Source organism: Nymphalis io, chromosome 3, assembly GCF_905147045.1.
Source record: "Nymphalis io chromosome 3, ilAglIoxx1.1, whole genome shotgun sequence".
NCBI lineage: Eukaryota > Metazoa > Arthropoda > Insecta > Lepidoptera > Nymphalidae > Nymphalis > Nymphalis io.
The window spans coordinates 4,980,676-5,005,618 of NC_065890.1; the positions used below are offsets into that span (position 1 = coordinate 4,980,676).

The 24,943-nt window shown below is 33.0% G+C and overlaps 3 protein-coding genes across 3 annotated transcripts; 1 reads left to right on the forward strand and 2 right to left on the reverse strand.

Annotated features, from left to right (window-relative positions):
• Positions 1-181: 181 nt before the first annotated feature.
• On the reverse strand, positions 182-14,221 carry LOC126781103 (protein eyes shut). Its single transcript, XM_050505925.1, has 21 exons — positions 14,088-14,221; positions 13,323-13,471; positions 12,516-12,746; positions 12,025-12,138; positions 11,759-11,927; positions 10,526-11,531; positions 9,606-9,919; positions 9,345-9,534; positions 9,110-9,261; positions 8,763-8,899; positions 8,147-8,398; positions 7,781-7,954; positions 6,887-7,097; positions 6,457-6,614; positions 5,598-5,798; positions 4,948-5,133; positions 4,475-4,603; positions 2,680-2,847; positions 1,642-1,811; positions 921-1,203; positions 182-343 (listed from the first exon to the last, which is right to left on the reverse strand). Exons 1-21 carry the CDS (start codon positions 14,219-14,221, stop codon positions 183-185), a joined length of 4,689 nt encoding a protein of 1,562 aa, XP_050361882.1. The 3' UTR covers position 182.
• Positions 14,222-15,846: 1,625 nt separating this feature from the next.
• On the forward strand, positions 15,847-19,319 carry LOC126781392 (MKRN2 opposite strand protein). Its single transcript, XM_050506353.1, has 4 exons — positions 15,847-16,141; positions 16,224-16,301; positions 16,411-16,618; positions 16,766-19,319. The coding sequence occupies exons 1-4, from the start codon at positions 16,017-16,019 to the stop codon at positions 16,997-16,999; spliced, it is 645 nt and encodes a 214-aa protein (XP_050362310.1). The 5' UTR covers positions 15,847-16,016; the 3' UTR covers positions 17,000-19,319.
• LOC126781397 (putative defense protein Hdd11-like) lies at positions 19,287-23,668 on the reverse strand. Its single transcript, XM_050506358.1, has 5 exons — positions 23,621-23,668; positions 22,659-22,830; positions 22,002-22,169; positions 19,725-19,825; positions 19,287-19,493 (listed from the first exon to the last, which is right to left on the reverse strand). The coding sequence occupies exons 2-5, from the start codon at positions 22,815-22,817 to the stop codon at positions 19,421-19,423; spliced, it is 501 nt and encodes a 166-aa protein (XP_050362315.1). The 5' UTR covers positions 22,818-22,830; positions 23,621-23,668; the 3' UTR covers positions 19,287-19,420.
• Positions 23,669-24,943: the final 1,275 nt, after the last annotated feature.

The window sequence follows — 24,943 nt, forward strand, 5'->3', positions numbered from 1 at the left end:
GATGACAACTCAATGGAAATGTTATGCAAATTGTCAATCTATCATCAATCAATCAATCAATATATCAATTGTCAAATTGTATTGTCAATCGATTTTTATTAATAATGTAAATTTGTTTTGTGTAGTCCAAGGAGGGTGGGTGATTTTATCCTTTTTTGTTCATTCGACTATAATCTCACATTCTAAGTCGATGGAAACAATTGACACGATTGTATGTTTTCACTGTAGACTTCCGCATAGTTGGTCAAAATTGTGCCTTCTTTTGTAGAAATTTTATCAATACAGCCTCTGAAGTTGTAGGGAAAAACTTTTTTAGCCTCGACATGTTCATTGACTATACCACCTTTAAAAAAAAAATTAAAAGTTAAAAAAAAAAAGAAAAATGATAAACATTTTTTTTATTAATATTTATTTTTCAATTATCTTAGTTATCGTCTAAGAAAAACTATAATGTGACTAACCAAGGCGTTATCGGTTTTGTCATTATTATATTTTTTATATTATATCGTTATTATATTTTGACTGCCTCGTTGGATGAGTGACTAAATATGTGTGGGATCAAACCCCGGGTAAAGCCGATTAAAGGTTTTGGGATTTTCCGTCGAAAATTTCTCAGTATCAGCCCAGAGTCTGGAAGTTGGAAGTGTGTGTCCTGTGCGTCGGTAAGCACTTAAAGCCGGTGGACCTGCGCCTGAACTCTTTCCGGTCGGATTAGGTTGCCGTCCCTTCGGATCATGAGAGTAAATGAATAGAGAGTGCACCTGTGTTTGCGCATACACTGGTCCTGTGCAATCTCTTTTGCGATTGGCCGCCGTGACCAAAATCGGTCTGGATGACATAATCATCATTATCAATTTGTGGAACAAATCGGGTCTGTATGGGTGTAATATACTCGGAATCTTCATACATAAAATACTTACCTATATACAAATCAGTATCTTCATTTTCCTGAGCGTTATAACAATGTTCCTCTACATAAGTCTTTTGATCAACACTAACGGTTATGTGCTTTTTAAATATTAACATTATCGAGTGCCATTCCCCATTTGCCATGAATCCTGCTTGTACTAGGCTAGATATTAATTTAGGTGGTATGGGTAAATAGTCTCTAGTTTTTTGCTTGTTAGACGAGTTATTACAATGTAAGGACCACGTCAGCTTAATGTATCCGTTTTCTAGACCTAAGCCTAAATAATCGGTTCCCTGTAAAGTAACAATTTATTTTAATTTTATGTGATAGGTTTTAAAGATAATAAAAATATATATTTTAAAACATTTCCTGTATATGTAACCTACACTAGTTATACTAATTAAGTTTCGCATACTATCGTATTGTTAAATCGTGTGAAAATTTCGGATCAATAAATTAGATAGATCTTGCTTAACATTCTGTTGCAATATTTGACTCACACACGCAATAACAGATAAAAAGTAAATGCTTGAAATAAAAGGCATGAATATAAAGCCATTTATTTTAACTATACCTATTATATGAATAGGCATTTATTTCTATAATAATTATTATCCCTAATATTTATATATGAACACTAACCAATGTCAGTTATAATTATTATCCGAACTCAAAATTGAGCAATAAATTGATCAATTAATGTTCTTGATGTTATATAAATATATAAATACCATATTAATCCATATGAGAAGACCGTTAGGTTCAGCGGTTGTGAAATTCAGTGAAACGCGGGAAGGCGTATAAACGGTTGAGCTGAGGCGTTGTCCGGAACGTGCGGACGGCGCACGCGATACAGACAATAAGGCTTCTCCGTCGAATTGCGGGATTGTCACGTTTATATCTGTTATGTTTCATTTTAATTAATATAAATACTTCTAACGTATTAGAGTAAGATCTCAGGGCCCCCAGACCTTACTTATTTTCTGATTGACAAAATATGTACAATATAGTATTAGTGCGTACCTGTGGTAAGAACGCGTGAATCTTAAGCGATGATCGTGGGTTCAAACCCGGGCAAGCACCACTGAATTTTCATGTGCTTAATTTGTGATTATAATTCATCTCGTGCTTTACGGTGAAGGAAAACATCGTGAGGAAACCTGCATGTTTCTAATTTCACTGAAGTTCTGCCACATGTGAATTCTACCAACCCGCATTGGAGCAGCGTGGTGGAATAAGCTCCAAACCTTCTCCTCAAAAAGAGGAGAGGAGGCCTTTAGCCCAGCAGTGGGACATTCACAGGCTGTTACGGTTACGGCGTACAGTGAACGCATATATACCCGCTATGTTGGGCCAACTGCCAATTCTCAGGTACCAAGTGAAATTGTACTGACTTTACTTACAGTATGAGGACTGATTCCCACGTACGATACAAATTACTATTTGAAACGGCCTGAACATAGAAATATAAATACGATTGTTGGAAAAATAGAATATAATAAAAACAGAAAAATGTTGATGAGTTTGTTTCGAAGGTTCTAAGGTGTTTTTTTTTTCGAACCGTTGGTAAACTTATTCAGTCAATAAGTAAGTATAATGATTCAAGTCAATGATTCAATTAATATTGAATAAAGATTTTCACTTTGACTTTGGTCTTAAATTAATATTGTAAACGATTCAAAAGATATATACTATATATACTTTTAGATATATACTATATATATACTTTTAGATAGACATATACTTTTGTATTGTTTGATATTACTTACGTTTCTCACATCGTAACCCAGTTTGCCCGGCGGGACAGAGACAACGTCCCTTATAGCAGCGTCCCATTCCGCACTGGTTTGGACGACACGCGGCACGACGACACCTCAAGTTACCCATACTTGTACCACTACAAGTAGCACCCTCACAAGCGCCTATATTCTGACCCTCTACAAAGTAAAAATAAATGGAGCTGATTAAGGACATCATAGGAGAAGTCACAGCGTGCCTGAGGGATATTCTATGATTTATCCAAATCATTTGGTAGTGTGCAATGTATGAATATTTTAGTCCAAATTATACCGCCGTGCAATTAGAGACAATATGCTTTTGATTTCTCATCTAAAAAAGAGATAGAGACAATATCTCAAGTTAATATATGGGTTCCAAATCATCGTTAATTTAAGGACGTTTTTTGTTCCTTATTCACATACGTAATACACTGGTGGTATTATTCACTCACTGATAAGAATTTATCGGATTTTTAAGTCAAATAATAACAGTAAGGCGATGTTAATACTCTAAATAATAATAGTAAATAATCTACTGCTAAGCAATAAAAAACTTCAGTTATAAAATGTCGTGCAATAAAGCAATAAATGTAAAAGCTTACTCATAGAGTGATATGATAGATTCGCCCAAATTTTGATGTCTTCGTTAGTAATATGATTAATTAGTTAATAAAAGTAATATTTGTCTATGAAATTGTCTTAATAAGACATATAAATAGATTTATTTGTCAGGTAACTAGAAGGCCATGTGTGCTTATGAGTACTAAGCACAGTAGGAAAGTATATTTTTATAATAGCATTTTTAATGTTTGATTATGACTATTTATTTTGACACGAAAATCTTAAATATTAAATATGTCGATTGTTTTGTTTATTGTTGTGTTCTTAATCATAATATGATATGTCTTGTATCGTGATAACATTTTCATAAAAAATATGTACTAATTGTCAAAAACTTTGTTTATTTTGAATGTCCCTTAAAACGGACCTCACCAATTTGAACTTTAAAGTAGGGTAATGCTTGTCTTTCTCATGTAAAGGACATTGTCGTAGGGCCCACTTTTGTTTGTATAATAAGGACATGGATGATATCATATAGAGTCGTCGCTTATTCTTCAGTAAGCGGGAACTAAACCAATCACTAAGAATCTTACATAAAAACAATTGGATTTAACGTTAAAATATACAAAAAATTATCGGTTCCCTGTTTACATACTCAGCCCATAGACCACAGAATGTCTTAAAATACTTAATCATAATCCATATTCTTAAAAATTCTTCAAGCTATGAGCTATTAGTTGAAATGACAATTTTTTATAATGTTATTCAATATATTATAAACGTGACACGCAATTAAATACCTTAAACTTACCTTAAAATAAATAAATATTTTACCTTACCTTTAACTACGTGTATAATAAGCAGTCTTTTATATATGACATTAAGATATTATGAATATTATTCTTTTAACCCCAATTCCAATTTAAAACATAGAATCTAGGGGTGCAAATATATTGTCAGAGCGTCGTGGTAGTATGCGCAAGCGATCCCGTGGCGCTCCTTGTTATGACAGAAAGGGTACCGTTGGTTTTTTAGTGGGTATTCCGTTGTTCGGGGCGTACTCGGCGCCTTGGACACCGGTGAGCCCCACATACCCCTCCACTGTTCCCGTGGGGGAAACGCGTAATGCGTTTTTCCAGCGACAAAAAAAGGGGTGCAAATATCCCTTATATTATTAAGAGATTTGTTTGTAACATTCTACAATTATAAAATAAGTATAAAGTACCTTTAATATTCTGTTGTTCAAGTGGCAGCAATATATTATTAACTTGAAAATTTCTGAGACACCCACGATATGATTCTGGTGGTCCAGACATCACGTCAAAAGGAAGAGTCGATAAGTCTTTTGCTCCACCTAGATATGAATTATAATAAAAGTTATTTGAAAAAATTACATTATGTAAAGCCCAATTAAAGCATAATTACCACAGTCTTCAGACATTTATTTAATTATTTAGTCTTTATTGCACACAATTTACAAAGCGTACAAAACAAGTAACAACAGACAAATTTATCAATTTCGGTGATTTTTTTAAACATTTAAGATAATACGTTCATACTCGTAATTCTCCAAGTTATTATTATTCATGTCATATTGGAAAAAAGAAATTAAGAGACGGTAAAATTAAAAAAAATAAAATGAAAATAGCCTTTTTGTAATGAAACATCGATTGAAGAAGACTCAAGAAAACCAGATACCTATAAAAATAGATGCATCGCTGGCCGTGTGAGGATAGGCATGGGCTAACATCGGCTCAGTGCTCAGTGCTCCGTCGACCCACACATACAGCCTGTTACCATAACGACCAGCCTTCACACTGTGCCATTGAGACATTGACACTACCACCCCTGATCGAACTAGCGACGTCAGGCCGGAGAGGTTATCTAAAAATCAATCAATGTCCTTATCCAATAGTGAATCAGTGCCGGATTTAGAGATTGCAGATCTCTAGCCCTGAGGCAACAAAGGTAACTCGTCGAAATCGGGATGATTATTTTTAGAAATCTATATTGTGGGGTCCCTGGGGCCATAGCCCAGAATGCGCTAAATCTGGCCCTGCTTACAATTAAAATCTTCATATTAATAGAGTTCTTGATTGTGAATTTACGAAACAACTTAGATACAATTTGTTTTACAATAATTAAATGTTTTTCAGACGATGCACTATTTATAATTTATTTTAGTGGTTTCGAATGCACTTGACTTGAATAGGCCTAAGACTAAGACAACCGTATTAAAGAATTGTATCGATATCAATGCCAAGAAATCAAGCCGAAAATCAGTAAGGAGAAACAAAATAGTAGCCAAAAATGTAACCTTATCGAATCGTCCTTATTTCTTTATTTACCTGTCCATCGATACTCCAACAAACCACCTTGGAGTGAAAGAGCCGTGTAGAAATGAGGAGTCCTTACAAATATCACAAGTCCTCGTTCATTCATTGGTTTGATTTCCGCTTCCAGGGACAAGCTGACGCTAGATATCGACCGCGGGTGGAGTGTTAGGTAAGATCTTGTACCGGTGAATAACATGTCTATTGGAACTAAATCTGAAATTATGAGTGAAAATAGCGTTGTATATGAGCTGTGTGTGTTGATCTCATATAAACCTGTGTTACAACGTTTTTTTTTTTTATAAAATACGAAGGCGGACGAGCGACTACTTACCATCAGGTGACCCATATTCACCTGATGGTAAGTAGTCACCAAACGCCCTTAAACAATGGCATTGTAAGAAATGTGAAGCTTTCAGAGCCAATGCGCCACCACCTTGGGAACTAAGATGTTATATCCCTTGTGCCTGTAATTACACTGGCTCACTCACCCTTCAAACAGGAACACAACAATAACAAGTACTGCTGTTTTGCGGTAGAATATCTGATGAGTGGGTGGTACCTACCCAGACGAGCTTGCACAAAGCCCTACCACCAGGTAAACTTTTACATACTTAATTTATATAGTATAGTATTTCTAAAACTTTTACTTACGTAATCATTTAAATCTGACTTTCAAAAAAGGCTAGCAGTATAATTTAACAATTCACAAGACATAAATAGACTTTAATGTCTATAAAACTAATTGTTTTCAAGTTTATCAAATAAAAAACGTCAAGTAAATTTTTAATAAAATTGCTCAAATTATTTTTCTTTTATTTTAATAATTCTTTTAACAATCTAGAGTTGCAGGAACATGGTTAATAAGACGAACCTTGATCACAATTGATTCCAGTTTTGCCATAAGGACAGTCACACTGCGCGTCATCAATCGTTAGGACGCAGGCTCCTTTGCACTGCGATCGTGAACTATCACAAGGACTTTGCACAGTGGCACACGTCGCACCGAACCAACCTTCGTTGCATATACAACTGTATTAAGGAGTTAAAAAAATTCAGAAATTATTTTTCATTAAATCCAATCCAAATTTTTATTTGTCATTAAATTCAGTCAAAGTCATCATAGTAAGTTTTTATTAATTATCAATTAAAATCAAATTAGGGAGAGTGATGTTCATTTAAGATAAATCTTGCAGAAGATACTTAATTATATAACATATTGGGCAAATTAATGTCAGAATATTATTTTGATGTATTGTAGAGTTTTGAGTTCTTATTATTACTCAAACTTAAACATTATTTACCCATAAGTAGCTGGTGAATGTATACACACTCCTCGTGGAGCATTGCAGGACTTGGCGGTGCACTGCGCGACTCCGCACTGCCCCACGCCGCGCCCCCCCACTGCACCCGCACCGACCGCCTGGCCTGCCACTTCCCACACGCAGCCGCGCCAGCCGCTATGCAGCGGTATATCATGGGGTAGATCGCGGAAATCCTTGGATGGGTGACCGCCTTGTTCAAATATCAATTCATTAGCTCTTTAAAATGGTCAAATTATATTAGATAATTAAAGATTTAAGGCTATAATGCATTTGAAGCTTTATTAGCTAAACGGCATACAAGGGGACTGATGCTGACGTGATACTTGTAGAATCAACCTTGAATGATAATATGATTAATGTTAGCCGTTATGAGTAAAACATTTGAAATATTTAAATAAATTGCTATATTCTATATATCAAGTTAATTTGTGTCATATTTATTAGAAAGTAGAACACAATGTAGACTCTACAAGACTATACTAACACGGTATAGCTAAGACTATGTGTGTTTATATTGTGTTTGTTCTAACATTTCGTTTTGTCCGTAGAATATCGGCTGTATAGTATACATAGACTTTACCACATATAAAAAGTACCTACATTTACATCCTATTGTCCGACATTTTGCTGACCCCTTAATGACATTATTAAAACTACTATAAACTACTATCTTGTGCTAAGCGATCTCTTCGTTCTCCGACCGTCGAACGTAGCCAAGTAATACGAGGTATTTATTATTGTTTAATAGATGACTTGGCCGATTAGATGCTTTGAGACAGTAATTAATACGCATTTTTATTTTCCAAAATTAGAATATAAAATTCGTATTTAATAATAACCAAGCAGTGATCCAAATGTGACCAATAGCTTTACCGATATAGATATAAGGCAGGAGCGTCATGTTGGAGCGGCCGGCGGGAGCGTTCCCGGTGACATTGAGCCGCCCGTCCACGACGAGGCCGGCGCTGCGGCCGCGACGCCACGCGCGCACCACGTGGCCGCCGCGCCGCGCCGCCAGCGCGCCGGCCGTGAACAGGCGCCGCGGACCTGGCGGGAGATTCACTCCTGACTGTAAACGGCTCGACGACATGTTCTTTTGACTATTTACCCGTGTACTGTAGGTACATTTAAGTACCTTCAGTACAAAATAGAAGTTTGAAATCAACGGACACAGCGATATATTGTAAGCTCGTAACATTGATGACATAATGACATATCTAAATAGCTCTTGATGCTTACCACTTCCCATATTCCAAGTTAACATAATATAGCCCTTCACGAAAGTCAAAGCTATATGTTGACTCTTAGAATCATGTCGTCCACTTTGTCCGACATACGCTAACAAAGCGATCTGATCCATATCCGCTGTTTGAAAGCGCAGGCGCAGGTCGAAACGATCTGAATTCATGGCAGTAGAAGACAGAGGATAGATCACGTATGCAGAAACGCCAGTTGAAATAGGCGATAATGACGGACGAGATATTTCAACATCTATAAACACAAGCAAATTATTATTTATTCTGTATAAAAATATACTAAATAAAAGCCAAAAACAAATATCCCCTGAAAAGAAAAGGAGACCATTAGTGAAACATAATACAGATTGTCGAAAAACTAAAAATCAAAGTAGTATCAACAATGTTTGCCTCGATTGTTGTAATCAAGGACATACACATATTGATAACTTATACCTTGGATGGGATAATGATAATGTTTATTTTGAGTTATTATCAAAAAACCTCCTTGCGTGTCTATCATGTTTAATGTAACAATCGTGTAAATAAAAACACGCTAATAACTTACAAGTAAAATTTCAGCTGCAAAATTTACATTGATATTTATCAAAATCACTTACTATACTCGCAAAATATTCCATGTTTGCCGTAAGGACAAAGACACAAGAATCCACTTCCTGGGTGAGAAACACAGCTGCCTCCGGACTGACAAGGATTGTGGTCGCAAACAGATTGGTTGCAATGGTTTCCCATCCAGCTGGAAACAATTAATATTTTTTTCCTGTTTTTTGGGATCAAATTCACACGACTTTCTTTTACGCAATATATATCTATAGTTAATGTTATCGTAAGGTAGGCACCTAAATGGTGCTGCAAGCGCAATGACCGGCGCCGAAAACGAAAAAAAGCGACGGAAAACCACAAATACTGCGTTGAATAGTAAACAATATCATATTTTTACACATACCCATTAGCGCAGGAACAAGTATAGCTATCACCTCGATCACTACAACTGCCTCCGTTCAGACACGGTGAAGATAAACAGGATAAAGAAGAACATTCTGTAACTGCAGCCGCATCGAAAGCGTCTCTAAATATATCGCGTTTTTCCCCATTTACCTGAAATATGTGGAAGTGGTTTTCCTTTATTTGTTATTATATTTCTTATAATGTGTAAAATGAAGAAAAATATCGCTAGTTACAATCAAGTCCTTTATACATCCGACAAATGGTTTGTTATCAGAATGATTGGTGTATGGAACATTTCCTAAGAATATAATGGTATTTTTATCGAGAGAGGTTAGGCTAGCGACTTGTCCTCCGCTCATAGCCACGGTATCATTAAGTCGAAGAGTACCGTTGCAATGGTTTTCTTTTAAATATAGATCCAACCTGCAAATTTTAACGGTGTATATTATGTATTAAAATAATTGCAATTCTTCAAAAACATTTTTAAGACGTACCTCGTTTCAATTTTCATAAGATATCCTTTATTAACGTAAGTTTTTAGTTCACTTAGCAACATTGTCTGATAACCACAGGAAAACTCAAATTTCAATAAGCCAAAGTTCATATAAAGTTTCATATATGACCCTTTGACTATATCCACATGCATTATTTGTCCATCGGTTATGAGAGTTTTTGCATTAAATTGTATTGCTATTGAAGTTGAGTTTCTGACTTGATGAGATATGAATGAATTTCCATCGAATGCGGCTGATGTTATGATAATTTCTTCTTCGCAAAATCTTCCGCCGAAATTAAAGAGACAGTGACACTAGAAATTAGAGAAATTATAAATCTTTTTTTTTTTTTTATAGAATAGGAAGGCGGACGAGCATATGGGCCACCTGATGGTAAGTGGTCACCAACGCTCTTAGACATTAGCATTGTAAGAAATGTCAACCATCGCTTACATATCCAATGCGCCACCAACCTTGGGAACTAAGATTTTATGTCCCTTGTGCCTGTAATTACACTGGCTCACTCACCCTTCAAACCGGAACACAACAATACCAAGTATTGCTGTTTTGCGGTAGAATATCTGATGAGTGGGTGGTACCTACCCAGACGAGCTTGCACAAAGCCCTACCACCAGTAGAAGATATCTATATAGTAATGGAAGTTATGATGTTTTAGACTCGGCTGTACTGACTAATGACGATGATTTTTTATCGGGCGGACTTGTAACGTAAAAGGCTCCAGCATTTGCAGTGCTATAGCTGTTATGGCTAGCTGCCAAGAAAGTAACAGCCTATAAATATCCCATTTCTGGGCATTTCCTCATCTCTTCTTGATATTTGGAGCTCAGACCACTAGACTACACCAACGAAACATTCAATATTATAAAGGAAAATTTTAATATGTACAAGATCATACGTACTCTACTACCATGTAGTCCGTTAATACAAGTTCCATGATTATTGCAGAGAAAATCCGTACATTCTGAGTGACTAGTGGGGTATGATAGTGTAGTATCTAGTTCAGTACTAGATTCCATTGCTTCAGTCGAAGAAGAAGTAGATGTGGAATAATCAGTGATATCTATGGGTGTATCTGTAAACATTTTGTCAGTGTATGAATCAAGTTGAGGGCTAGTGGTCATAGTATCCAACTCCAGCTTTGTTGTTTTTTCTGTAATTAATGTTCTTGTCGTTTCTGTTTCCGTTGTATCTTCAGCTGTTCTAGTTATTGTTGTTGAAGTCGTTTCTTCAATAGTCAGTGTGATTTCAGTTGTTTGTTTAGTTGTTAATAATGGTGAACTTGTTTCAGTGGACGAAACTGTTGTTAACTCAGGCGGTAAGTTTATTGTGGATGCGTTATATTTTATACAAGAGTCGATACATTCTGTTGTAGTTTCAATTTTATTATTGTCACTTTCTAAAGTCTCTTGTGTCATTAATGAAGTTATGGCTTCTGTTGTTGACTCGGTTTTAACTGTAGTAGATTCTGTTAATACTGTGTCAGTCATTGTCGTAGTTAAATCTGGTTCATCGATTTTAGATATATTTGTCGTTGTACTTATTTCCGTATTTGTTGAAGGCATTTCTGTTGTTATAGCAACAGAAGTAATCATAGTTAGCGGTTCACTGGAACTCTTCCAAGTAGAAGTTTCTGGGTTAACTTCTGCTGTGACACCAGTGTCTATACTCATGTTGTATTTAGTAAAATCAATTGTCGTTATACTATCTACAGATGTTGACTCAGAATATGTTGTTTTAAAAATATTAGTTTCATTATAAGCTGGGTTTAAAGTTGGGCTGACGTACTCGCAATCGTAACTCTCATCATCAAGTATAAAACACTCGCATAAAGCTCCAGTAAGCCTCGGTGGACATGAGCATGTAAAATTATCGACACCATCAATACAAGTTCCTCCATTCATGCATCTAGGATTTAAATATAAAACACTTAAGCAAATTAATCATAGCAATATTAAAAAAAAAACTTACACTTTTCGACAGGTTTTTAGGTAATATTGTTTTGAAAAAGCTGAGATAATTTATAAAGTTAAATAACTATTTAAAATGAGACTTCCTTTAATCATTTAATCATGTCTTATCATTTTAATCATTTTTATTCAATCCGATGAGTCATTAGCAAAGCTCATATATACCTAGGTCCTAAGAGACACTCGTCATATTGCAGTTCGCATCTTTCACCGTGATAGTCAGGAACGCAATAGCAAATTCTGACACCATCTTCTACCACACAGAGAGCGTTATTACTACAAGAGTCTTCGTCGCAAAACTCAATCTGAACTTCACACTCCTTGCCTGTGAATCCTAAGACAAGAAAAAAATATATCATGTTATTTAAACTAATACAAAAAGCATATTTAACTCTACTATGATATAACAAACTTAAATTTTCAGTTGTTACCATAAGCACATGCACACATGTAATCAGCGTGCACGTCGATACATATGCCACCATTTTTACACGGATCTGATTGGCATTCATCAATTTGCTCCTCGCATTTTAAACCCGCCCAACCTAAAATAATAACAATAAAAATTAGGCATAAATTATTTACTTAGACTGTTTGTGTATCACTTTTAAGAAAATGTTTATACTATGTTTCTCCGTCTGAATTACAATGAGTATGTGTAGGTATGTGCTTAATTTAGTTCGTGTTTATAATTCATCTCGTGCTTGACGGTAAAGGAAAACATCGTGAGGAAACCTGCATGTGTCTAATTTCATTGAAATTATGTCACATGTGTATTCTACCAACCCGCATTGGAGCAGCGTGGTGGAATAAGGAATAGGACATTAACAGGCTGTTACTGTAACTGTTACATGTGTAGGTAAGTGTACTCGAGTATGCTGAGAGTGAGATATATTAATGATACTTAGTTCATAATAATTACCTGCTGAACATTTGCAATAAAATTTAAAGCCAGGTCCTTCTATACATTCTCCGCCATTGTAACACCTCTCTTCTTCGGTTGAGTTACAAACGGCGACATCCAGCTCACAATGCTCACCAGAGAACCCGGGTATACAATGACATATATATTCGTTTGTCATGTCGATACATGTGCCGTTGTTTCGACACGGGTTGGATTCGCACTCGTTGAAGTTAGTTTCACAATTATCTCCTTTAAAATAAAATAAAATTAAAATAATTACAAACTAATCCTTATATAATTAAGGTTGATGTTTTACTATTAGGCTTTAGTTTTGTTTACCCGTTTTTGCTCAATATAGTTATTAAAAATAAATAATTATGTATAATCAATTTTGCGTTCATTATTAATCGGGGTAAACGGAGCAGGCTGCTAGGTAACCTCTACCATCTTCACTGTGGACTTGCAATATAAGGAGCCTAAATTCTAACTTGACAGCCGTTCACTTTCATTACTCTCACTTGAGAAGGCGAAGCCGGCATTGCTCTTCATTAACCCACCCAGACCCAGATATCTTCTTAGGTGGAATCCTGTTTTCTCTGCTACTAGGGAATAAACTGGAATATTCCCTTGTACCGCGGGCATTGGGGTGTGCTTTTATATCAGAGAGGGTATCTGCTCTTGCCGTTTATTTAATTAGATCTTATAGGCCTGCAACGCATTGCAAGCCCTCCGATATTGCAAATGTGCATGGGCGGTGTTAATTACTTTCCATCAGGTGAGCCTTCGGCCCATTTGCCCTTACAATGGTGTAGATAACGCACATACCTGTAAATCCATCTGGGCAAGAACAATTATAAGTAGCAACACCATCAATGCACATGCCACCGTTCTGGCATGGGTTCGACCAACATTCGTCCCAGTTCGTTTGACATTGAATTCCGGTGTATCCATCGGTGCAATAACAGGCATACGTGCTATAAATATACTCACAATTAGGTTTCAATATTTACAGGCAATACAGTACAGGGATTAAGCTACTAAAGGTCCCATTTGGTAGGTAGGTTTTAGTTCCTGAAATGTAGAACTTCCGCCTACGTAAGCTGTAATATCAGGAGCAACTAAAGTGTTTTTGGTGAAATTGTACCTAAATGATTTGTACTTTAAATGATAAATCTTTGTACAAAAATGAAAAGCAATGAATACTACTTAGACATGTTCCAAGCGGACCGCAGGCATTAACTGTGAATATTAACTTTAAACTCGAAATGGGCCCCAATGGTTCATGATAGTCGGTGATTTGGAAATGTGACTGAACGTCTAGGAATATTGTAAAGGATAATTTTTTTAAGGGTACTAATTTATAATGCAAATATAGTTTTTAACAGCTACATACCTTACATACATTTATTTAATTAATTATTTCCTTAATTTAATTAAAGCTATACAATATTGAATCTATTAATATTCACTTGAAATACAAGCGTTAACATTCAAAATTATTTATGTTACATTTCATTGATTTATATGAAATAAAGAACTCATGTATATATTTGTAATTAATATGTTTGATAAATAAATATAATTGATTACCTGTTCACATCATCGATGCAAATGCCGTGCAGGCAAGGATTGGCAAGGCAAGCGATTCCGGCTGAAACTACTGGTATCGTAACAAGTATCCAACATAGAAATTGTAAATGTCTCTCTTGCCTATCTTTATACATTTTCTTAAAATAATTTACGATAGGTTGCTAGGACGCATGGTTAGCGTCATTACTTCAAATGCAACAATGTTTATTACACCGTACTTAAATGACCAATTAATTTGTTAAATTTATCACTGTTTTACTCTTTATCACTACAACAAAACTCACTAAATAACTTAAGTCAGAGTTTATTAATTTCTCAATCTTTTTCTTATTTTTTTCTTATTTCTCTTCAATCTTTTTCTTATTTCATATACAATAATACATCACCAATAATTAAATATTTGAAAATATCTATGAAACGAAATATTCTATTATTATATTTAAAACTAATTTATTACAACAAATACAGAAAAGTATGTTCGTATAATAATTAGAAGACTTTAAATAGGTCTATATAGGTGTGGCTTATCAAGCCTATATTGCTATAGCAACCGTGAACACAATAGTCGCGGTCAATGATGCCTCAATTATTGACAAAATTTTATGTTATGCTCGTAATAATGTAATTTAACTCAAAATTGTTTTTAAATTTGAACTTTAAATTGAATTAAAAAAATAAGTATATTTATTACATTTTACAGCGGCACACAATTTACAGCGGCTGCAATTAAGATTTGCGCTCGAAATACACGTAATACTAAATTAGCTTATGACATATGTAGCATTAAATTAAGATAATATTTTAATATATGATGATGATGTCAATGGCAGTCATTCTCATGGAAGACTAAGAAACTGCCCAGAAAATATCACAGTGCACAAGTGTGTACGCAAATACAGGTGTACTATCCATTCCCTCACTCGCATAAGGCACGAGACTGTGTGTATTTTAAAACATATTATTATTATCAATTATTACTATTTCATGAGAAGCATAAAAATATAGACACGTATCTACCATAAATTTTTTCAATGGTGCAAATCCTTAATTAGATACTGTAAAGTAACTTTATTGCATAACGAAAATTGCTATTTTTTCGAACTAATTCTCATAATAACTATTAAACGATTAACTAATACACTTGGAATTAAGTATCTGGGTGACGGAACTTTGCTCGGCTCTAATAATTAATTAGCTCTATAAAAATGTTTTTTTTTTAAGAAAGACTTAAATTATAATATAGATAAACTTAAAAAGAAACAACATTATCTTAATATATATCTTAATATAAATTTATGTTAAAAATCGTTAAGAGTCAAAATTTATTTAAAATATTTTGAAAATAATTGCTTTTTGATGTTATGCGATTATTATAATGCCTGTTAATTATATCTTTCAAAATTGCCGCTTTGTTGCTAATTATTTATATTCTAACCAATAATAAAAAACTTATATTATGAATAACCAATAAAATCCCAGTCATCTGAAACTGACATTTTAGTACAAAGTGCGTTCCATTCTCTAAGTAAAAATGTTCTGTAGTTTCACCTCAATAATTTCAGAGGTGAAGCTTAAGTATTTGGACTTTATTATTAGCTTAAAAAAATTGGTTTTTGTTTAAAATTTGATGTATAAGATTTGTTATATAATTTTATATCTACTATATGTTATGTATTGATTAAATACATAAACGACTCTTTGACGTACACGATTTTCGAACGTTACTTTATTATAAAGGCCTTCAAGATGTGGAAGGAGCTCAGCGCTGGGACAATAGATCTAGATTCCAATTAGAATTTTGCTTAGTCAGTCTTATATTGCGGCTTATTATTAAATTATATTTTACTGAGTAACGTAGTAAGAATTCTACAGTTAATATTAAACCCAAAAAGTGTTAGTTTAATTTACTTTACAAAAGAAAACCTAAAAATGGATCCGGGTATTCTTTGTTTCCACCATTGTGAACACAAAGTTTTTTGTACCATAATACCCGAAAATTGTCCTGTTTGTCAACAGAAACTGGATAGATATGACTACAATTTGTTGCCATTTAGGTATGTAGAATTTTAGTATATTTATTAATTACATAGTTTCTCGAAATAGAGCTGGTTTTTAAGCACCCTATTTTTGTTACAGAGTACCATATCCTTTCGTGAAAGCCTCTCAGCATCCACGAGCAATCGTCATGAAACCCACTCATGGGGATTTCCTCAAGTAAGTATCCTTATTTTTTGTTAAAATAAAATATGATTGCTCAGACAATTACTTGAAAATGACTCATATCCCTTTTAGATAAGAATACAATATGTTCATTGTGTTTCAGTGACTACTATAACTCCAAAGATTTGCATATAGGGGTCACTAACTCTCAAGGGTATGTAGTAGAGTTCAGCATAGAGGGCATCCGTGCCGTTGACCCTGTGACTAAAAAGTGGAGTGAATGTGAAACTAGCGTCGACTGGGACCAATGTCTTTTGTTAGAACAGTTTGATGAACTGTGGAATGAAATCTGGGATAGTGTGTTATTAAAAGTAATTTATTGTATTTATTTTTATAAAAATATTGTTGGTTTTTATTGGTCTTATTTTACAATAAATACTGTACGAAATTATACAATTTTATACTTAGGTTATTAATTTTTACACTATTAACAATACATGTATGATATTTAATTCCAGGTGAGCCTGAGATCTTTGTGGGAGGCAGAAAGGTATAACGAGGAACGACATAATTGCTTTACCTTTGTACTGGCATTTTTACGAGCACTTGACTGTGGGGAATTGTCAGATAGAGCACGCGACCCTAAACTCTTCTGTAAGCGGTATGTAGTGCCACGAACATCAGCTGCTGGGAAGTATATCTCACTGTATAGGCAATTAAAGAGACAAAGCTATTTCATACAGAACCAATGATAGGCTATTACAATTTATGTATAAACTATGTATTTATTTATTGTCAGTTCAGTATTATCTGTGATTTCTCATATTTAGATAAGAAACTTTGAAATTAAAATGCATTTACCTAAAACCAAATAGATTATGTATGGGTAATTGAAATTTCTCATTTATTTAAGTATATTAATTTATTATTTTTTTATAATTTAGAAGTAAATTTCTCAGAATAATATTAAAAGAAACTATTACTTAAATTTTATGAAAATTATAATATTCATTGTGTTTATATTTTTTTTACATATTAGAAAGGCTAAAAGGAGGCTGTGTTATTTTTTCGTTTTGTAAATGGACCAGGCATATTTGATAATATTATACAAAATTAGAATAATTCGCTTTTTAACTTTCAGTACAACAATGTTTTATAAGCAATTCCCACAGGCCTAGTGTTATTTTTTAATTTAATTAGAAATTATATTATTTCCAGTCTCAACTTAATCTTCCAAATGTATGTGTAATCAATCAAATAGATTAGCTTAAATACTTTGATGTCTAAGCTGAATGTAGGTAGCACAAGTCAAACATTCTCATTAAAAATATAAATATAATAAGTATGTAATCTTATAAGATAGCCAATGTTACATTAAGTAAATGTTGCATATCCTTTTATTAATATTAATCAAACCTTTATCTACATATATTGAAAACAATCTGATACATATTTGGTGTCCGTAGGAATTATGTGCTGTAGTCAATTAGTGTTTTCTAAACATTTACATTTATGATTATCCTATAAACTTCTCATGTACGCTCAAGTCGTTCCATATATGTCTTCTATAAGGTAAATGTAGTGTTTTGATGGTGTATTTTTCTCTTTATAACATATATCATAGTTTAAATACAAGTAATATTTAAATTAAGAACCGAAAAGTTGTCATAATACCTATAATCTGAAAATACATTTTCTTAAGAAAGTAAATTTTAAGGAATTTTAAATTAAAGTTATGAATTGTATTCAAATGGAATTTACATGTAAGGTGTATACTATCATCAAATTTATTTTTAATGTTTAACATTTATTTTTGCTTTTTTTTATTAATCTTTATTTTATTATCAATAATGCCTAATATAGTCAGCCAAAGTAATGCATAGCATTTGGAAATTATATGATTTAATAATAAGCTGCTGTACCCTGTATTCATAATATAATTATGAACATAGAAATTTCTCTATATTTCTGAAAAAAAAATGTAAAGTTTGTGAAAAGGCATAGCACAGAGTTGCTACAATATTGAACTATTTTAAATTGTTGATATTTCCCAAAAACATTCATACTACATAGTAGTTATATTTCAGCAAGCTTATTATTATAACTATTTCTGGTTGTTACTTGTTTATGTGTGTACAACCATTTTACACTTTTGTAACAAACAAAGATAAGACATTAAAATCACAAATACAATATATTAAACTAGTCAAACCGTTCTAAATCTTATCCTAATCCTTTATATCATATATATATATATATATATACATATATGAGCTATACGATCTTATAACATTATTACAAAATAAAGGCTATTAGGGGTAAAAATTATATGTGAGACCTGAAGTTAATATTATAAAATCCAGCCAGCAGTGACTTAATAAATAGAAAAGATACTAAAATATAAATAATTATATATCACTTAAACAATTACAATCATTATCAAGATTGATTTGCATTTAAAGTTTTTTTAATTAAATATTTTTATAATAATTATTTATGTCAATAAAAATAATGCCAAATCTTTGTTTCAATAAATTATTCTGTGGTGTAAATAGATCACATACATTTTCTTCCATTCCATTGTATTAATAATTTAACAGTATGTCTAAGGTATTAATTAACAAGTTGGTCACTTCTGAATGTTGAATATACTGCCATAATTGAAACTTGAAGATTTTATAATAATAGGTTAAATTAGTCGGTACAAATTCATTGGAATTGCTTTGTCTCAGATGTAGTTGGTACTCGTTTCTTAAATAAGACTTAATCAAAGACAAGACAGGCTTCATGATTCTCATGCACTTGAGTAATTCATGGTTCTGAGCATTCATATTCATAGTCAAGTTGAATTAAATCACTTATCTATTCCACCTATATTCATGAAATCTTGCCTAATAATTTAAAACTCGTCTATAAATATGAGTGTTTGTTCCTATTATAATATTTATCATTTATTATTGTATTGATCTCTAAGACAATTTTTCTAGGTGCTACAATTAGAATAAAAAAATTGTTAAAAAACTTCGGTACTTTTTTATTTTCTATGTTTTGGAAATAAATGGCATAATTTATTGAACTTTTTTATTTTATATAAATTACATTTCACAGCATATTCAAATTATAAAAAAATATTTAATATACATAATAAGTAAGTATTTCTAATATATAGCGATTTATTGTGTTACTTTTATCGGTGCGGATTCCACTCCTACCCAGAACACAGCGCCGTTGAGAGCAATAGTAGCTCTGTAAAAAATATTGTTTATAATTTAGTTTAATACTTTTTTTTATGTACATGACTTGGTTTAAAGCATTTAAATATAATAAAAATGGTTTAAAGCATTTATAAATGTTAGAACATGTCAAATTCGCCAACTTTTTAACGAATTTCGACCATTTTTTTTTTGCACATTGGCACATGAGGTTTGTTTTTTTCTTTTCTTTTTATAAAAAAAATGTATTGAAATATTCGTTCACCTGAATTTGATGACGTCGTTAAAGTCAGCTGGTGGAGTCCATGTGAAAGTTACTGTTTGTTGGTCGTCCGCATGCTCGTGCTTCTTGTGGGTTATTGTGTCCTAAAAAGTGAAAAAAAAATACTCTTTTGTTATAAAAGTCTAGGAGTTTCCTTATTTTAATTAACGGCATAATTCTCCATACTGACGAATTTTGTTTACTGACTAGACAAGCTAATAAATAAGATTTTACAATAAAATGAAAGTATAATTTATGCTATATGATTTAAAACCTGTTATAATGGGAATAAAAACCTCAGTAAGCTATATTTGTTATTATTGTTCATAAGTAATAAAACAGTTATACAGAAGTAGCTAAATAACTAATTTACTTTAACATTCAAGAATTCCTACACTCGGCACCCAAAGGTCTAAGTCGCTTATTATGGACTTCTAAAACCGAAGATTGCAACATTCAAGGCTGATTGTAATATATGAGGTCGCGCTTGGATGATGTGATTTATGATGGTATCTACTGTCGGAATGTGTTTTGTATTTGTTAAAATACGTCTATAAAGGACTCTAATTATTTTAATAATATATTTGACCTCAGCTTTTTATGTTTATAATCTTATAAATATTAACATGCATATTATATGCATGCTTAGCACGGAGTAGCTGATTAATTGATAAAACATTCTAACGCGTTTATTGTATGCGACCCCTTTTTTTTAAATTGATGTTTTATTTTTATATCCGAAAATACTTTTTTTTTTACTTTTATTCACCACACCACTAAGAGAAAAATACAAAACATGTATGCTGCCTAAATAAATGTACAATTATGGCGACCTTATCGCTATATAGCGAATCTCTTCCAGGTAACATTCTTACGCCTACTACTAAAATATTGACAGAAAAATATATATATTAGCTCAACCCAGGGTTTGAACTAAGCTAGCGTAACGAGGCAGGCGTTATATGCTTGTATAAAAATTATATTGTAACACACAAAACTGACAGCTTTGAACGTGAAGGTCTCTAATAAAAGTATAGGTATATAAATGATTGTAATCATTTTTTACAATCAAAAATACTGACAATACGTGACGTTATTTAGACGTAGCAGTAACAAGGAAGTTAAAATAATGTATCTTATAGACCTTGGTCCTATGTTGAAACATTTTTCAGTCATGTTAATCTATTGATTAAAAGTATTATAATTATATAATTAATAATTCCAGAGTTAAAAACAGATTCCATTGCATTTTTGAATATAACATGTGTAATTCTAGTTAAAACAAACAATAATTTTCGAAAAACGAATATTAATTATTTATTCCTTATAAACAGTTTGGTGGTTTCTTTTATGAAGTATAAAAGAATAAATAGGAAACGGTTTTTTATTTTTTTATGTTTTATGGTATGTCTCACGTCTATAAATCTATTTAAATAGGTTTTTTTAGCCGCTATCTAATTAAAAAATTGTTAGGTCAATACCATACGCGTAATATACCTACCAGCTAAAAAGAGTAAGATCATTAAAAATAATTAGTAATTATTGTGGTCATAACAGTCATGTTGGTATATGCATTAGAACTTGAACCGTACTTTTACTATTTTAGCAACTAAAATCGAAATATTTAAAAAATATATATTCTATTTACTTTCTTAGTAAGTATGCATAAAAAGAAGGCAAAAAACCTATGCATAAAAAGAAGGCAAATTTCATTATTTAGAATATTAGAGCCAATGAATATGAATTAAGGTATAATTTAAATACAAGGTCTATTAAGCGCCGTAATCTTTCAGGGTAATCCAGCACTTTTTCTCGTTTAGAATATTGATATTTATGTTAGTAAGGCTAATTTTGGTTTGTGCCTTGAGCAGTGTGAAATATAATTAGCAAAATTGAGCTCTTGATTTTCATTTTTAGTAATAGTCATGTACTAAGAAATCCTTGATAGCAAACGAATCGTAACTTAACCCTTGCATTTTAACCGTTTCACCACCTATTCTATTAACACGACGATGCAGTTGTAGTTCGACCGAAGTTGGATCCGAATAGAATTGGGAACCTATCGTGACTAATAATTATAATATAAAAGCTGAAGGGTTTGTTTTTTTTTTGTTTTCAACGCGTTAAGTTTAGTACATAACTGACTGATTAACAAAAAATTGCGTTCGTTGACTCATTTATAAAGAAATTTAATATAACGCTACGACCCACGGAAGCGGAGCAGTAACGCTTAACGCGAATGGAGCAGCGCGGAGCACCAAGTAAATAATAAGTACTTACCCCATCAACGCCGCAGTTCATAGTCCTGGCAAGAGGGTGGTTGGGGTCTACTTGGAACACTCCGACGATTTTGTCACCTGCTCGCGCTTGCAACATAATCCCGCGAATAGTGTCGTTAGCACTTTTACCAGAAATCGTGACTTGCATGGGTGTACCCGCCTTGACTTCCTGTAGGAGAATTAATAATTTAAATGTATTGACAATAACAGCAAATTAATTAGGTGGTTACTAATGCTTATATATTTTTAAGAATTCCAGTATTTATTAAACTATATTATATATTTTTTAATAATATACTAAATTAAGCAATCATGATATTATATATGAATTTTTAAATAACAAAATAAAATTTTATTTATTTTCTATACTATCAATAATTATAGACGTCAAGTCTTTTCATTTCTTGTACATAACAAAAATTATATTCGTATATTTCCTACGTACTTTTAGGCAAAGTGAAAGGATATTTCAGGTTTATTGTAAATATTTACAAAAATATTTGATTTGGTTATTTTAAAGTTCTATTATTATATAATTTAAAAATTTACTAACAACAAAAAAAAATAACAAATTATGACCAATAAAAACAATGAAACAATTTCACATAATTTGTTCAATTTAATAAAATTATAAGTAAATATTTTTTATTATTCTCACCTTGGTGCTTGTAGAAATGATGTATGGTGCAGCTTTTTTTTGGGGAGGAACAGGATGTCTTGGGATCATGTCTTTACAAGCGCTCTCAGGAGCACCCACGGAGTATCCATCTGCGTATGCCACAACAACGAGGAACAGAGCGAAATACCGGAACCACATCTTAAATTTGTTTCTGTAACAAAATAGGTATTTTTAAACCTCTGAAACATTGTAAGCCCTACAAGCTTTGTTTAGGGACTGTTTAATTAAACACTGATTTATTACTTTCCGTAATTATTGATATGACATTAGAAAAACTAAGACAGCGTTATTTAACTAATCGCCCCTTAGACAACATTTATAAAGCCGAATATAATGATGATATTAATTTGACCCAATAATAACATTAAAATCAATCGAAAATCAAAACAAAACATGTTAAACTCGGTCAGGGTCCTTTCTGTTCTTCTTATCCCAAGCGACGTATTCTTAGAGACTGGTTCTGTATGTGTTGAAACACCAACGGATTGTCGGCGATTGCTCAAATATGCAAAATAAATAAAACTTAACGAGACTAACGCTTGTATCTACGATTCGTATGTTGCTTGACATGACCTTCCTATATGTGTAACTTAGTTATATAGAATTAAGGTTTGCTTGACTATATATAGCAAATCAATTAGTGATAAAATTGGACCGGTAAAAAAAATTCAAAGTCAAGTTTAAGTGTACATGCAAAAAACTAAACGAATTAAATTGAAATTTATATAACAAAAACTTGTCAATAATAAAATATACATTTCATATACTATGCTTATAGAAATTCATTAAAAATAAAAGTATAGGTACTTATTTTATAATATTTTTTTATATATATATAACATATTAATTCCGTAATATATATTACGATTAAATATCGTAACCTAATCTACAACACATACAAATTATTTATCTTTATTGATTTATATTTGACGATATTTTACCTTAAAGTTAGACGACTCGAGGAGCAGGCTACTAACGTATTGCGTGAATGGATCACAACGACGCGACCTCGCAAACTTTCAAGCTATATATCGCTCCCAACGCTGTATTCGCTTTGGAAGGGGGCATGTCAAAGATTGTTTTATACCTAAACAATATACAAAAATATTTTTTTTTTAATTTATTAGGAAGGGGCATGGTAGGCGAATACTTGACGTTTTAAGATTACGATCGGCGAAGTGATTTCGACGCATTCAGCCCTATGGGCTGATATAAATGGTGACCGTAATCTTCTCGAAAAATAATAAATATTCCTTAAAAATTTGTTTTATAATTGCAGCTATGGTACTTGATTATAAAATAAATTTATCGATCAATTTATTTGTATATAACTATTAGTTTATTTATTACTTAGAGGTGCTTCTGCGATTCCTTTATTTTTATTGTAATTCATAGAAATATAAACAATTTTTGTACTTCATTCAAGAGAATTTATGTGCTGGGAACATTATCTTTATTGTAATTTTGTTTTATACATGCACTGGATAGTATCTATCGTCTTTCCTTAGTAAAAATAAAATAAAAATATTTTGACCTGTTTGCATAATGCAAACAGGTCAAAATATTTTTATAGTTTATTGATTCATAAGCGGAGGCCGATATTTCATTGAAATTTATTATCATTAATCGTTTTTTTTATTCAATTTAAATATATAAATTATGTCTTTACTTCTCTATCGAATGTATCTAATGTATCTATACATTATGGATCTTTTATATTATTATAATAGTCACAGGAACAGTCTGGGTGTATGTGGGACTCGCCGGTGTCTAGGGTGCTGAGTGCACCCTCATTATCGGAATAACTAGCGGTACCCTTACAGCCTTAACGAGGAGCGCTACGGGATCGCTTGCGCATGTTACGCATGTGACGCTCTGACGGACGGCCCGCCTATGCGGGCCTCCATTCTCTAGGGGGCATTAACAGGGTACTGAGAACCCCATAGTCCCAGTGACGCCTATTGCAGCAGGGGGGAGAAGGTGCGCATAGCGCTTTTTTCTTCTCCGCTGTCTTCTTCGGCGAAACAGGTCTGCAGCGGCGTCCTCTTCCCGCTCCGCAGCCTTCTTCTCTTACATCACACTTTCACAGAAGGAGGCCATTTCCGACCAGCACTCCTCGTTTCCGAGTATCGCGGTGATGATGTTCTCCGCCGACAACGGCCGCCAGGGAATGTCTCCGGGACCCACACGCGGCACACTCCGTCAGGGTGTGTTGCTCTTTTTCTTTTGACCCAGCGACTCAAGTGGGGACGTACTGCCTCCAC

Bases quoted from the DNA above. Each gene is read 5' to 3' on its own strand.
- LOC126781392 (XM_050506353.1), top strand. From the start codon at position 16,017: ATGGATCCGGGTATTCTTTGTTTCCACCATTGTGAACACAAAGTTTTT. The intron at 16,142-16,223 runs GTATGTAGAATT...TTTTTGTTACAG, and splicing joins TACAATTTGTTGCCATTTAG to AGTACCATATCCTTTCGTGA. The intron at 16,619-16,765 runs GTAATTTATTGT...ATTTAATTCCAG, and splicing joins GGGATAGTGTGTTATTAAAA to GTGAGCCTGAGATCTTTGTG.
- LOC126781397 (XM_050506358.1), bottom strand. From the start codon at position 22,817: ATGTGGTTCCGGTATTTCGCTCTGTTCCTCGTTGTTGTGGCATACGCA. The intron at 22,170-22,658 runs GTGAGAATAATA...ATTCTCCTACAG, and splicing joins TCATTTCTACAAGCACCAAG to GAAGTCAAGGCGGGTACACC. The intron at 19,494-19,724 runs GTGAACGAATAT...TATTTTTTACAG, and splicing joins AACGACGTCATCAAATTCAG to AGCTACTATTGCTCTCAACG.
- LOC126781103 (XM_050505925.1), bottom strand. From the start codon at position 14,221: ATGTATAAAGATAGGCAAGAGAGACATTTACAATTTCTATGTTGGATA. The intron at 11,928-12,024 runs GTAACAACTGAA...TTCTTGTCTTAG, and splicing joins CATGTGTGCATGTGCTTATG to GATTCACAGGCAAGGAGTGT. The intron at 5,134-5,597 runs GTAAATAAAGAA...ATTGATTTTTAG, and splicing joins GTTGGAGTATCGATGGACAG to ATAACCTCTCCGGCCTGACG.